The sequence below is a fragment of the Mauremys mutica genome, chromosome 10 (assembly GCF_020497125.1).
Source record: "Mauremys mutica isolate MM-2020 ecotype Southern chromosome 10, ASM2049712v1, whole genome shotgun sequence".
In the NCBI taxonomy this organism is placed as follows: Eukaryota; Metazoa; Chordata; order Testudines; family Geoemydidae; genus Mauremys; species Mauremys mutica.
Genome location: NC_059081.1, coordinates 61,424,329 through 61,438,881, shown reverse-complemented (window position 1 = coordinate 61,438,881; position 14,553 = coordinate 61,424,329). Strand labels below are relative to the sequence as shown.

The following is a 14,553-nucleotide window of genomic DNA, read 5'->3' as shown; positions in this document are numbered from 1 at the left end:
AGCTAATAAGTCCTTTGATAGCTTCTAAAGATACTGTATATAAGCATTTTTTTTTAAATACAAAGTTTACATGTATGTCTGTAAAGCGCAAGGAATATTTTTGGCACCATATAAACAACAGGTCAAGTCATGAAGCCCCTTACTCAGTTTCTACTCAAATGCCCATTGACTTGAACGGAGTCAAAGGAGTGAATAGAAGTAGTAACGGCACAGGATTTAACCCAAGAACTTCATGTGATTGCTGACAAATTGTTTGTTTCTAACAGAGCCACAGATGTAAGACGCAAGCATTGTTTTCACAATATAAAGTACAACTGGTTGAGAAATTGTTTTTCCCTGCAAAAGACTACAAAAATTAAATTGTTTTGGTTTTCATCCATTTTCCTTCAAAGTTTTAGATTTTTGTTGAAGCCAAGTTGTTGGGGTTTTTTTTAAAGTCTGCAAAAGTTTCCATTTTGTTGTAAAGCTATTTTCTACCAAAAAACTATTTCAGTGGACATTTTTGTCCAGCTGTAGTATAGCGTGAGCTCTGTCATTCTGTAGTACCTCCCCAAAATGGCATCCTCCTGTCTTGTGGCTCTAATGATGGACAGGCTAGTCCCTCCAGCACTATTTATGGAGAGGGTCAAAATAGTGATCAAACTACTAGGCTGGTCTTTCTTTGAAAGATTCACATCAAGAGAGCACTGTGTTTTTCTGTACCATGTGTACTCTATACTGTAAAAACAATACTTGGGTCCTACAGTTCTGGAACAGAAACCTATTAACTCCTCTGGGCATTGGCTCTGTTTATGGTGCAGAGTAAGGATGAGCACTGTGCATACCTTTTGCCAAGTTAATAATGAAACAATATTTCTAAAAACAGTGCCCTTTCTTTATCAATGCAGAGATGCTATTTATATAAGAGCTTGTTCAGTTACCCTCACACCCAGCAGGGCTATAGTGTTCCATGCACTGTGCAAATTCTATGTTAAGACAAACAGCTGTGGCCCTCTTAGAATCAAACAATTTTTCAGCTTTAATGCTTTACCTTGACTATCTCATTGAAGTTCTTGGGTTAAATCCTGTCTCCTTAGTCAGTTTTTACTCACTAATTGTAATTGAGTCCAGACTGGGATCAGGTGTGAACTGGACAGTTTGAGAAACCCTGGTCTCAGAGGTCAGGTCTTTGAAGATTCCTTTCATGTTTTCTCATGTTCTCTTAAGTGTTCCACCATCCCTTCCCTTCATACCATAGATTATTTTCTACTAGTTAATTTATATTTGTTTTCCTTTACAGAAGCTCTAAATGACATTCAGAATTCTGTCTATAGAACAGCCCTGAAACTACGCTCAGTGCAAACCCTGTGCCAGTGTAAGTAGCTCCCTGTGGGAGGCGAATCTGGAAGAATGCTGGCTCTGAGTTGCAATCATAAATAATACTACTTGCTCTGCTCTAATGCTTTCCATCTGATGATTTCAAAGATTATCAACGTTAATGAATTAATAAATAATACTTCATACATTTATTAGCTTCCTTTGAGATTCTCAGTCGAAAGACACTAAATATCATTATTCCCATTTTACTGATTGAGAAACTGAAGCTCAAAGGGGTGAAATGTCTTGCCCAAAATGACAGTTTAATCAGTTAGCTGGGAGTAGAGCTCAGATTCTACCTGTTCTAACAACTAAATGATTTCCCAGAGCCTCACAACACAGATGTGACATGGGTAAGTATCATTATCTCCATTTGTATTACAAAATAAGTACATATAGAACGGCTCAAAGTATTTTCAACAGCAAAAAAAAAAAAAGAAAAGTGGGGTTTCACTTGAAACAAGATTTTCTGTAGAAAATTTTGATTTGATTAAACGTTTTGTTTGAAAACATTTCAAAAGTAATGAGAAGATTGAAAATTTCTTTTAAAACAGCAGGAAAATACCCATTTTTCCCCTCACTTTTTTCCTTCTCTATTGGAAAAGCTAAAAATAAATATTTAATTTTTTTCCAATGTAGAATAAAAAAAGGAGTAAAAGAAAGTGGAGAAAAACCGAAACTTAATTTTTCCTTTCACCCTCCCACTGGATTGGGGCTCCAACTCTGCAAACTACAATCTCTCCACCCCCTATGCTAATCCAGATGGTAACATAACCCCAAATACACTGGCAAGTACTATGTGTGGAAAGGGGGTAAGAGGCTGGTCACTCAGGAGCTACTTAGCACAGAGCATCATAATCATCTCAGCTCTCTAATGGAAAGAGTGGTGAAGGTTGAGGAGCACAGTCTGCGCTATTACAGAAAAAGCAGATCTGCTATAATGGCCGTAGTAGATAGTTCATTGCACCCCTGAAATTAAAAAAAACTCTCCCTTTAATAGATCTTCGTAAACAGTTCTACTCACCGCTTTAGCATGGCACTGCAGGAATCTTTGCCTCTGACTGCCCCTGTTGACCACCAATTTGGTCCTATGGTGGATCATTTCGGTCCACAACTTGCCCTCTAAGTCACATTTAGTCCAGATATCTTCTGGAGTAACGGAAGGCCAGCTAGAAGTCCACATGTCCCAACAAGAGATCCTTTCAGCCCACTGGGGCTACTCCTAAATCCATCACCAGGGCTCAACCCTGAGCCCCACTCTGGAGTCAATAGTCTTTGTGATGGAGTTTTTACATCCTTTTCCCAGCTGGTAGGGGAACCCCAATTTCTTCCCCTTCCTCCACTGTGGTTTCCAGCCCAGTGACCTTTTGTTCAGCAGCTAGGTTTTCTCCTTTAGATCTGTTTCCCCAGGCCACTTCTTACCTCCACGTCCTAATAGCTTATGGATAATACAGCCTCTCCTCTGGCTCCGAAGCTTCTCCCAAGGTACACCCAGTTCTTTGTTCCTACCCTGGAATACCAACCCACAAGGCTGCCTCCTTGGACCTTTTTCCTTTTCCAGCTCCTAATTCAGGACTAATTCTGTCTCCAGGGCCCTGCTCAGTCTGTCTTCACCAGGCCCTTCCCAGAGATCAAGAACTCCCCTTTCTCCTGGACTTCCTCCTGTATCTGTTCTCTCCCTTCTCTAGGTAGTCTCCCTGACCCTTCCAAAGCTGGGATCACTAATTGTAATGGATTTCAGATCACTATCCGCTTGGGGTTAACTGCTAAATCATAGGCTAGATTGAATCCAGCTCACCTTAGAGGGCCGGCCAGCCTGAGACAGTAGAGCTTTTAAAAAAGTGTTTGCAAGATAAGCAATCTTTGCATTATTATTACAATATATTACATTGCTAACATAGCGTAAAAGTTGCCAGCAATTATGGAACTCCATATATGTTATTAATTGTCAAAATCTGATCTGTTGCTTAGGAATGGATTTATGGGAAATAAACATAGATCATCAAAAATGAATGGGTGATTTCCAAACAGTATTATTAATGCTATTAACATTACCAACAACAAAATAAATTAGACTATAAAGGATCTATTCAGCACTGCTTATCCAGGCAAAATTCTCACTGAAGTCAGTGAGACTTTTGTCTTAGTAAGGTGGTACTGAATAGAGTTCTGGGCATTTATTTTGCTCTCTAATTCTGGATGCAAGCTTAACATTGAGTGGAAGCATATAGAATTGGTTGTCTTTGTGTCACTTTCAGCGAGGTGAATGCCCCAGTATCCTCACTTGAAACAGTCTGTTCCTGAGGAGGTACAAAAATAGCAGTCATTGCCTTTAAGGCAAAAGGCAGCATGGAGAGGAAGATTAGCCTTGTGTTATGGCACTAGCCTGGGCTACAGGAAATCTGGGTTCAGTTCCTAGTTCTGTCACAGACTTTCTGTGTCTTGGTGAGCCATTGGGGGGCTTCAAAATACTTAAGTCACTTGAAAATCAATAGACCCTCTGTTCCTAAACCGCTTAGGTGTTTTCAAAATCCCAGCCTTAATCTCTCTGTGTCTCAGTTCCCTTTTCCTAAGAGGGGGATAATGATACTTTTTTTCTCACATCCCTTATCCATCTAGATTGTGAACTCTTAGCAGTAAGGACTGTCTCACAGTATGCATGTTCTATACCTGGCACTATGGGGCCCTGATCTCAGCTGGAGCCCATTGCATCCACTGTAGTAATAAATAATAAAACCAAATTAAGGCTTGGATTTAGCAAAGTAAAATATCCCATAAATATCTTTATAGGGGGACAGACTAGACTATCACAGGGGTCCCTTTGGGCCTTATAATCTATGAAAAAAATCTTTTCAGACTCTGGAGCGTATGTAAAAGTTGTCACAGAATCATGACTTTCTAGATGATTTCAGATCATATGTCCAGTTGGTTCAGTGGATGTTCCCATTTTGGAATCTATTCTCTGATCAATGTGCACACAGGGCATGCTCATATTAATGGTCTCAGTTGTTGAGTGAACTCCAAGGATATACTCCTGCTGTTCACTTTGGTTTTGTTCATCTCGTCTCCCTTTCCAGTCACTTTCCATGCACTTTTCCCTCTACTTGGATACAGTTAGTTCTATGCTCTGGCTTATGGTCTTTTGGATGTGATCTTAAAAAAATCAGAGTTCTGTCTGCACTCTCTGGACATTAACTATCCCATGGCACTTTTTTATAATAGGGCGGTTACCTCGGTGTTCTTGGCCAAACCATTTCCCACGCTCTTTCATTCTAGCAGACATTGTATGGAAACCTACAGTGAAGGGCAAGGAAACCTGAAGTCCCACTTAAGCCTTATTTTGAGGTTGTAAGTGGTGCAGAGGCTTTGTGTTATCTCTCTGCACAGGGGTGAATTGCATCCCACATACAAAAGTTCCATGTACAGTTTGGATAAACAATTGCTCCTGCACTTTTCCTGTATCACCATTTTAAAATCAGGCCCGTGAAAGCTCAATTGATCTTTTCCTTCTTTGGACTTTCAGAAAATTAGCTGAATGTGAAAACCCAGCACAAGAGCCATTGCAGGGTATTTCCCCATTCAGTTTTATACCTAGTATTGTAAGAGGCTTTGCTTTCCAGACAGGTTTTAGTTATGTATTTTCAATTAAGAAATGTTCTGCCTCCATTTACAATAAAGATATAGGGATTAATTAATTTCTCCCATTGTTTTCCCACAGTGGGTTTGACTGATGTCTCCCTAATTCAGCACATCCTGCCGAGCCACCAGTGTCAGAGGGAGAAGCAGAGCTCCCTGACAACACAGCAGCTATCGCAGTTGCTGAAGGAGCTATTCCAGAATGCCAGATTAGATAAACCAGGCCAGGTAGATCCACAAGCCCCTGAGCTCACCCAGAACCTGCTAACTGCCATGTATGACAGGTGAGAGCAAGTGCACCAGTGACTTCATCATCACTATAGTAACACCCATTTCCATCCCATCCTGCTTTTACATGCCATTTCAGTGAGAAAGTGCACCCCCCCCCCACTCAGAAGGCGTGTGTTAGTTAAATTATACATAGTCAGAGGGGTTCATCTTCAGATCTGGATTAAGTTTAGGCTAAGTTTGAGGTTCAGGTCAAAGCTCAAATCAGGGCTAAGGTTCAGGTTAGACAGCACCAAAATCTTGCAGACTTGTTCTCATGAGCGTTCAGGCCAACTTGGAAATCTCACAAACTATGCTGCTTTTGCAAAATTTATGCCATTTTGAATCAACCCCCTTGATGGCAATCTCAGCCAAGGGGCTAGGGACCAAAAGTGCAGGGAAGGTGATTTACTTCTTCAACCTTAGAAGCAGTGCTTCCAGGTGAGGGTTGAGGCATGTTGGCAGAGCAGTGCAGGCAGGGGCGGCTCTAGCCATTTCGCCACCCCAAGCACAGCGGCACGCAGCGGGGGGCGCTCTGCCGGTCACCAGTCCCGCGGCTCCGGTGGACCTCCCGCAGGCTTGCCTGCGGATGCTCCACCGAAGCCACGGGACCAGCAGACCCTCCGCAGGCACGCCTGCGGGAGGTCCACCGGAGCCGCCTCCCGGCGACCGGCAGAGCACCCCCCGCGGCATGCCACCCCAAGCACGCGCTTGGCGTGCTGGGGCCTGGAGCCGCCCCTGAGTGCAGGGAAGCTTGCACGATGGCTTCCCATTCTGCAGCTATTCAGTCTGATAGAATAATTCAGTCTCCAGATCTGGTGAGCTTCACCCACCAATCCCAGTTATCAAATAGAATGAGCACTAAGTTCACAAACAACAACAAAAATGGGAAATATACAAGTGGGTTTTGTTGGTAAGAACAAGACCTGGAGATGCTTTGTTGTTGTGTGATCAACCTCACTCATGCTACAAAAGAGCAGTAATTATGTACAACAATGGTTGAATCTATGGTGGCTTTCCATGCCCTGAAAAAATATAGTGGTAGGTTACATGGCATGAACTGTGAATGCTCTGTGCAGCTCTGACCTGAGAAACCAAGGGATGGTGAATTGGAAAGGTGTATGAACCTGATTTGCTGTTGAACAATGCAGAGGATAAACCCCATCACTGAAAAGAAATGTCCAAACTGTAGGTTGACAAGCAGAGAGACTGTGTGCTGACAGCAGCGGCCCATTAGGCAGTGAAAGGGTGGTGCTGACAGCTAGGTTTTTGCTAACAAGGAAGCCACAAAGATGAACTAGCTTTAATCACGGTGGGAAATTTTTGCAAAATTTCACTAGTGAACACAAGACTTATCACACAGTTTTGCCAAAATTCATTTGAACCCTACTCAGTTGTTCAGTTTGACCCCCTGCTAACACCTGCATTATTATCCATCATTCTCCAGTTTAAAAAGTTTGTCATCCATTCATAAGCAGAATCAATCAGGAACAAAAGAAAAAAGTTAAGTTGATTGTTTAATTTATTCACAATGGATGGAACTTACCCCGCACGAAGAGCCAGAACAAAACTTATGTACCACTTAAGCCCTCCAAAGCAGAATTTAAGTGATTCATTGTACTTTTACAATCCCCCTTGAATTTCCCATAATGAATAAGTTGATCTGCTCTTTGCAATTCCATGTGATAAACAGCTTACAGAAATCACTTGAAGGTTAAATATAAATTAGTGCATTTTAGAACAAAACAAGAAATATCAGGAGTATTTTCTAAGCTTCATACTCTAAGTACATACAACCCAAAGGAAATTGCACAGAAGAATCTCCACTACAGGACTGACTTGGTCCCTTTTTGCAAGCCATTTTCTGTCTTCCCAAGGCCGGGCATCATTGTCCTTTTGCTGGATATTTGATTTTGCCAGTGACTTTCTTGCTATGCATGCACTGTAGGAAAAGCTTCACATGTCATTTTGTTTTCTTCCAGTGATCGTTTTACTTCCATCTATCGTTTTTTCCACTATCTGAAACTAAAACATTTTTTCCTAAGTGGGACACACCAGAACCTTTTGTGTATCCATGTGTTAGTTTACTTGTATGCCTGCTCAGAATATCACAAAGGCTTTTCTGTGGACAGTAGGAGTCCAAGCGTGATTTCACTGGTATCTTTTCTGCACATTTCATCAGAGAGCAGTGTCTGGTGAACATTCTGTTTACGTCTTCACCTTTTTCCCAGCTGATTGATCTTAGTTTGGGCTTAGTGCACTGCTGGTGACTCAGCCTATTAGTCCATTCAGTTTAAGTGAATTTCTGATCATCTGTAGTTTCCTTTCCAGTAGTACAGCACAATTTTATTCTTCCCTTTAAACCTCTTGCCACTGATGTTCTGAAGAAAATGGTAAGTTTCCAAGTGTAGAAACCCTTGTTTGACTGAAACTCCCACCAAGGTATATATTACTGCTATATCTCAATCCTTCCCATAATAAAATAAGATTTATGGATACTTCTAAAGATGATTTTGATGCACCATAGTAATTAAAATTCTTTAAAGTGCTACCCTATCCTAAAAAGTGACTCTGCTAAAATAGCATTGCAGTGTTCCACATCTATGGTCTCTCAGCTTCCAAATCAAATCTTCCCTGTTTTCAGGTTTAAAAAAAAAAAAAGATTATTAACTGTCCACCTTGCAAACTGCAGTTGATCTGAAAGTTAAGCTGGATCCTTTCTGGCCTGCACTTCAAAAGTTAGAGCTTAGGCCCTGATCCCACCTATCTGTAAGCCTATCAAGAGTCCCAATGAAGTCAGTAGAGATCTGCTCAGTCACTGGGATCTGCCCACACAGAGCTCCCGGCTAGACTAGGGACCAAGTTAATTCTTTTGTTGATACATAAGACATAGTAGACATAGTAGAACTCAGCTTTCTCTCCCACAGCTGTACTGGCTCCACAGGAGTCAGAGATAGTAAAAACGTAGGGAGGGAGTTCGGTGACAAAGCAGATCAGAAGCAGGTCTATTGAGTAAGAAAATGCCATTTTATAGGGTACCTTTCAGAACAAAATCACATTTTAAACACAGTGTTTCAGATGGGACATAATCTTGTTACAGTTTGTAATAGAACAGTGTAAAATCCAAGGCTAAAATCCACTTAAATTGTAATCTTTTTGTGTTTGTACAGAGCCTGGCACAGTGGAGCTCTGGTCCATAACAGCGGCTCCTAAGCACTAAATAAATAATATATCAAAGCATGTACATATAAAAGGACCTGGATTCTTATGAGGTTGTCTTCCAATATAACAATGTTTTTTGCACTAGTAGCTTTAGCTTTCACATTCCTAGCTTTATTTTTTATCTTGTTCTAGGACTGGAACAGGTTTTATCAAAGCCAGATCGGCTGCAGCTGCCTTAATTGCTCTCTCAGGAGACAGTCTGCTCACTAAATACAAAGGTGGGGAAAACAGACCTTTCCACACTACTTAAGGTGCTATGTACTGAGTGTTGACCAAATCTCCAATCTATTTTATTTCTACACAAAAAGAAAATGGGGTCCAAGTGTGCACAAATGTAAGTACATGTGACCAAAATTTGTGGCTTTATTGTAGGAAAAAGGTTGATGCAGAAGAGTAATATCCATCCGTGAGTGATTATTATATAGTACTCTTTGTGTAAGCATCTCAGTACAAGTCTCAGACAATACGATGGTAATAGCTTTCTTTATAGTAGTGTATTGATGAGACACCCAACTGTTGCCATGGCAGCTCTTGTTGGAAAGAAATTGCATTGAGAATCTTCAAGCTCTGCCAGGATTGTAAAGCTGTCTTCTCTGGTCCTTTGCAGCTTTGTTTCAACTCTATGCTGACCCCAATGGGAGGGGGACCCTGATCACTCGGAGCGCCATGAGAAGCCTGCTGACAGACTTACATCAGGTGATGTCACTGCTACGCCACACATGGAATGGCTAAATGCAGTAAAGTGGTTGTAAAAGGGCTAACTGGGTTACCCCAAATATTATGGGATGGAGCCTTGCTCCACCCTTCCCTACTTCCTATTTTGTAAGGTGGGAGGCTTTCCCTCACTCTGTTGTGCTACGGGTGAATAAAGCAGCAAGTTCCCAGCCTGCAGCACTATGAGTAGAGAGTTTGTTTTGTTGAACTGAGCAGCCCCTTTACAAAACTGAAGTCATTGGGGCTCCATGTAAGCACAGGGATCTGTCATGCAGACCAGTTGTTGGATCAGGGCTTCAGTGTCAAATCCTGTTGTCTTCACTCAGTCAAAATTCCCATTCATATCAGTGCCTCTGCAGCTTGAGTTTTGGCTAACTTTATGGTAGCCAGATCCTGTAAGTAGTTCCAAGAGCATGGAATTGCACCTATGCAGAATCCTGTTGTTGTCAAAAGGGGTTCCAGCTGTTTGCTCGGTCCAAGCCATAGCTACTGAGGATATGTCTACACTATGAAATTAGGCCGAATTTATAGAAGTCGTTTTTTTAGAAATAATTTTTATACAGTCAATTGTGCGTGTCCCCACACAAAATGCTCTAAGTGCATTAAGTCGGTGGACTGCGTCCACAGTACCGAGGCTAGCGTCGACTTCTGGAGCATTGCACTTTGGGTAGCTGTGGGTAGCTATTCCACAGTTCCCGCAGTCTGCTGCCCATTGGAATTCTGGGTTGCTTGATGGGGCAAAAACAGTGTCACGGGTGGTTCTGGGTACATGTCATCAGCCCTCACCCATGAAAGCAACAGCAGACAATTGTTTCATGCCTTTTTTCCTGGGTTACCTGAACAGACGCCATACCATGGCAAGCATGGAGCCCGGTCATCTCACTGTCACCGTATGTCTCCTGGGTGCTGGCAGACGTGGGACTGCATTGCTACACAGCAGCAGCTCATTGACTTTTGGCAGCAGACGGTGCATTACAATTGGTAGCCATCGTCGTCGTACTCCTGGGTGCTCTTTTAGCTGACCTCAGTGTGGTTGGTCAGGGGCTCCTGGGCAGACATGGGAGTGACTCAGCCAGGTCATTCCCATCTTCTGCCGAGCACCCAGGAGATGATGATGGCTAGCAATCATACTTCACCGTCTTCTGGTGAGCAGCCAGGAGATGATGATGGCTAGCAATCGTAATGCAGCATCTTCTGCTGAGCACCCAGGAGATGACGATGGCTAGCAGTCGTACTGCACCGTCTGCTGCCAGCCTAAGATGTAAAAGATAGATGGAGTGGATCAAAACAAGAAATTGACCTGATTTGTTTTGTGAAATCAACGGCCTGCTAAATCCAGGGTTTTGAGTTCAATCCTTGAGGGGGCCATTCTGTGTGACAGTTGTTTGTGTTTCTCCTTGATGCAAAACCATCCCTTTTGCTGATTTTAATTCCCTGTAAGCCATGTCGTCAGTCACCCCTCCCTCCATCAGAGCAACGGCAGACAATTGTTTCGTGCCTTTTTTCAGCCCAGACGCCATAGCACTGGGATCACGGAGCCCGCTCAGATCACCGCGGCAATTATGAGCACTGTAAGCACCACATGCATTATCCTGGAGTATGTGCAGAACCAGAAGCTGCAAAAGCAAAACCAGGAGATGAGGCGATGGCAGCGCGGTGACGAGAGCAATGAGGACATAGACATGGACATAGACTTCTCACAAAGTACGGGCCGGGCAATATGCCCCGGCAATGTACACATCATGCTGATGAGCTCTGCATGGTCACCTATGCTGATCAGCTCGCCACACTGGCCAAACAGGAAATTAAATTCAGAAGTTCGTGGGCCTTTTCCTGTCTACCTGGCCAGTGCATCTGAGTTGAGAGCGCTGTCCAGAGCGGTCACAATGGAGCACTCTGGGATAGCTCCCGGAGGCCAATACTGTTGAATTGCATCCACCCTACCCCAAATTCGACCCGGCAAGGCCGATTTCAGTGCTAATCCCCTTGTTGGAGGTGGAGTAAAGAAATCAATTTAAAGAGCCCTTTAAGTTGAAAAAAAAAAGGGCTTCGTCGTGTGGATGGGTCCAGGGTTAAATCGAGGTAACGCTGCTAAATTCGACCTAAAATCTTAGTGTAGACCAGGCCTTAGATTGTAAGCTCCTTGGGAGAAGGAGGTTTTGGGACAAATTGATAAACTAAAAAGTAATGTCACCAGGACCAGATGGTATTCACCCAAGAGTTCTGAAGGAACTCAAATGTGAAATTGCAGAACTACTAATTGTAGTCTGTAGCCTATCATTTAAATCAGCTTCTGTACCAAACAACTGGAGGATAGCTAATGTGACACACATTTTTAAAAATGGCTCCAGAGGTGATCTTGGCAATTACAGGCCAGTAAGCCTGACTTCAGTACCGGGCAAATTGGTTGAAACTATAGTAAAGAACAAAATTGTCAGACACATAGATGAATATAATTTGGGGAAGAGATTTGTTGGGGATATAGTATACTTAGATTTTCAGAAAGCCTTTGACAAGGTCCCTCACTAAAGGCTCTTAAGCAAAGTAAGCTGTCATGGGATAAGAGGGAAGGGCCTCTCATGGATCAGTAACTGGTTAAAAGATAGGAAACAAACAAATGGTCAGGTTTCAAAATGGAGAGAGGTAAATAGTGGTGTCCCACACAGGTCTGTACTGGGACCAGTCCAATTCAGTATATTCATAAATGATCTGGAAAAAGAGGTAAACAATGAGGTGGCAAAATTTGCAAACGATACAAAATTGCTCAAGATAGTTGAGTCCCAGGCCAACTGCGAAGAGCTACAAAAGAGTCTCTCAAAATTGGATTACTGGGTAACAAAATGGCAGATGAAATTCAATGTTGATAAATGCATATTGGAAAACATAATCCCAACTATACATATGAAATGATGGGGTCTAAATCGGCTGTTATGACTCAAGAAAGAGATCTTGGAGTCATTGTGGATAGGTCTTTGAAAACATCCACTCAATGTGCAGCAGCAGTCAAAAAAGCAAACATTGTTGGGAATCAGTAAGAAAGGCATAGATAATAAGACAGAAAATATCATATTGCCTCTATATAAATCCATGGTACACCCACATCTTGAATACTGCATGTAGATGTGGTTGCCCCGTCTCAAAAAAGTTATGTTGGAATTGAAAAATGTTCAGAAAAGGGCAACAAAAATGATGAGGGGTATGGAACAGCTGCCATGAGAGGAGAGATTAATAAGACTGGGACTTTTCAGCTTGGAAAAGAGATGACTAAGGGGGGATATGATAGAGGTCTATAAAATCATGACTGGTGTGGAGAAAGTAAATAAGGAAGTGTTATTTACTCCTTCTCATAACACAAGAACTAGGGGTCACCCAATGAAATTAATGGGCAGCAGGTTTAAAAGAAACAAAAGGAAGTATTTTTTCACACAATGCACAGTCAACCTGTGGAACTCCTTGCCAGAGGGTACTGTGAAGGCCAAGACTATAACAGGGTTCAAACATGAACTAGATAAGGTCATGGAGGATAGGTCCATCAATAGCTATTAGCCAGGATGGACAGAAATGGTGTCCTGACCCAGTGTGGCCATTCTTATGTTCAGGGACCTTCTTTTGGTTCTGTTTGTCCAGGGCCTCGCATAATGGGGTCTTGCTCCATGACTGGGGCTCCTATGGGGCTATGATAATACAAATAATAAACAGCAGCAGCAGACATGCATTACTCATTGGCATGGCTCTAAGAATGGCCTTCACAAGACTCTCAGCCAGGAGACACTATGAGGTGTGGAGGTTAAGGTGGGAGTTTTCTCACTTCACTGTGTTTAGGAAAACATGGAATAAGTCTATGCTGGGGGGAAAAAAGTCTGTCCTACTACTGGGTTCAGTGCTTTAGCCCGACAGCACAATCTGTTGATTCATATCTAATTACTGGGCCAGAGGCATCATTCTGACACACACTCAGGTTTGGAATTACACTGGTGTCATGTGTCTAAATTTAAACAGTCTTTTCTCCACCATAAGAAGTAAATGGCTTTTCCTTTGACACTTCACCATCTGTGCTCTGTCACTACATCAGTATAGTCTGGTGGTGGCAGCTGTCTTATCATTGGTGTTCTGAACAGCTGTCTGTCTTCCTGATGTAGATCCCAGCCATTGTGGGGGAAAGCTGTGATCTGTCTTGTGTGGAAATTGCTATTCGAAGCTGCTTCCATGGGGTGAGTAGAATTCAGATGACCTTGGGAAGTGACCATGAATGTTGCTGATTGATTGAAATTGCCAGTGTCTCACATTACAGCAATTAAAATTACCTCATTTTAAAGGACAAGCTTGCTTCCCAATTCCACATTGTAAACATCTGACACCAATAAAGAAGAATACCCAGTAGGGTACTAACATGGACCCTGCACTCATGTGGAGACCTTTTGAAGCCAGTGGTATTCTACACGTGAGGAGGAGTCTGTGCTAGCATATCCTGATCGAGGATCAGGGCTTATATTATGAGGTGTGACAGAGACAATAGTTCTGTTTAAATAAGTGATTGAACCAGAGATGGATATTCTTTTCCAGGTTCTGAACTCAGCAATCGGTGAAGAGAAATTCCTATCTTGGCTACAATCTGAACCTGGCCTGCTCCTGTGGCTTCCTACCTGTTACAGATTATCAGCCACTGAAATGGTTATGCATCACGTTAGATGTAGCATCTGTAAGAATTTCCCCATCACTGGACTAAGGTACAACATACTTTACTATAAAGTATTATGTGTAGCGTGTAGAGATCAGCCAAGATCAGGACCCCATTGTGCTAGGCATTTTAGATGGACGTAGTGAGATATAGTTGCAGCCTCAAAGAACTTACCATATACATAGACAAGACAGATGGGGAAATAGAGGCACAGAGAAGGAAAGTGATGTGCCTGAGATCACACAGCAGACCAGTGACAGAGCTGTGTACAGAACTCAGGTTTCCTGAGCCCTGGGCCACTACTCTGGCCATTATGCAATGCTGCCTTGTAGTAAAAATTAACAGCAACATCTACTTTCTGAGCAAATGCAAGAAAAAACAAATCATCCCCAGAGGTCTCACCATCTGTAATCCTCAGAACACTACATACAGCCTCACCCACGTTGTCTCTGTAATATCCTGGGACTGACCCGGCTACAACTACACTGCATACATTGTAGCCATGGTGTCTTTTTGTTATTAAAGCTTGTTTTGCCTTCTCCGGTTGGTTAGGTTTAATAGGGTCGCCAGGGCTTGCTTAGACTTGCTGGGGCTCGGGGTCTAAGCCAAAGCCTGAGGGATTCAGCTCTGGGTGGGGGGACTCAGATTTTGGTCCCTCCTCCTGGGGTCGTGTAGTAATT

At 42.7% G+C, this 14,553-nt stretch overlaps 1 protein-coding gene across 6 annotated transcripts in view; it reads left to right on the top strand.

Annotated features, from left to right (window-relative positions):
* DYTN (dystrotelin) overlaps positions 1 to 14,553 on the top strand; it is a 64,064-nt gene that overhangs the window by 5,526 nt on the left and 43,985 nt on the right. For 5 of the 6 annotated variants that reach the window (XM_045032577.1, XM_045032579.1, XM_045032578.1 and 2 more), the window contains exons 3-8: positions 1,280 to 1,354; positions 5,075 to 5,276; positions 8,614 to 8,699; positions 9,089 to 9,177; positions 13,335 to 13,406; positions 13,759 to 13,922. In XM_045032577.1, the coding sequence (XP_044888512.1) occupies positions 1,280 to 1,354; positions 5,075 to 5,276; positions 8,614 to 8,699; positions 9,089 to 9,177; positions 13,335 to 13,406; positions 13,759 to 13,922 (688 nt within the window). Of the gene's footprint in view, positions 1 to 1,279; positions 1,355 to 1,571; positions 1,710 to 5,074; positions 5,277 to 8,613; positions 8,700 to 9,088; positions 9,178 to 13,334; positions 13,407 to 13,758; positions 13,923 to 14,553 lie in introns of those variants that run through there. The other variant, XM_045032580.1, reaches the window with a different exon arrangement.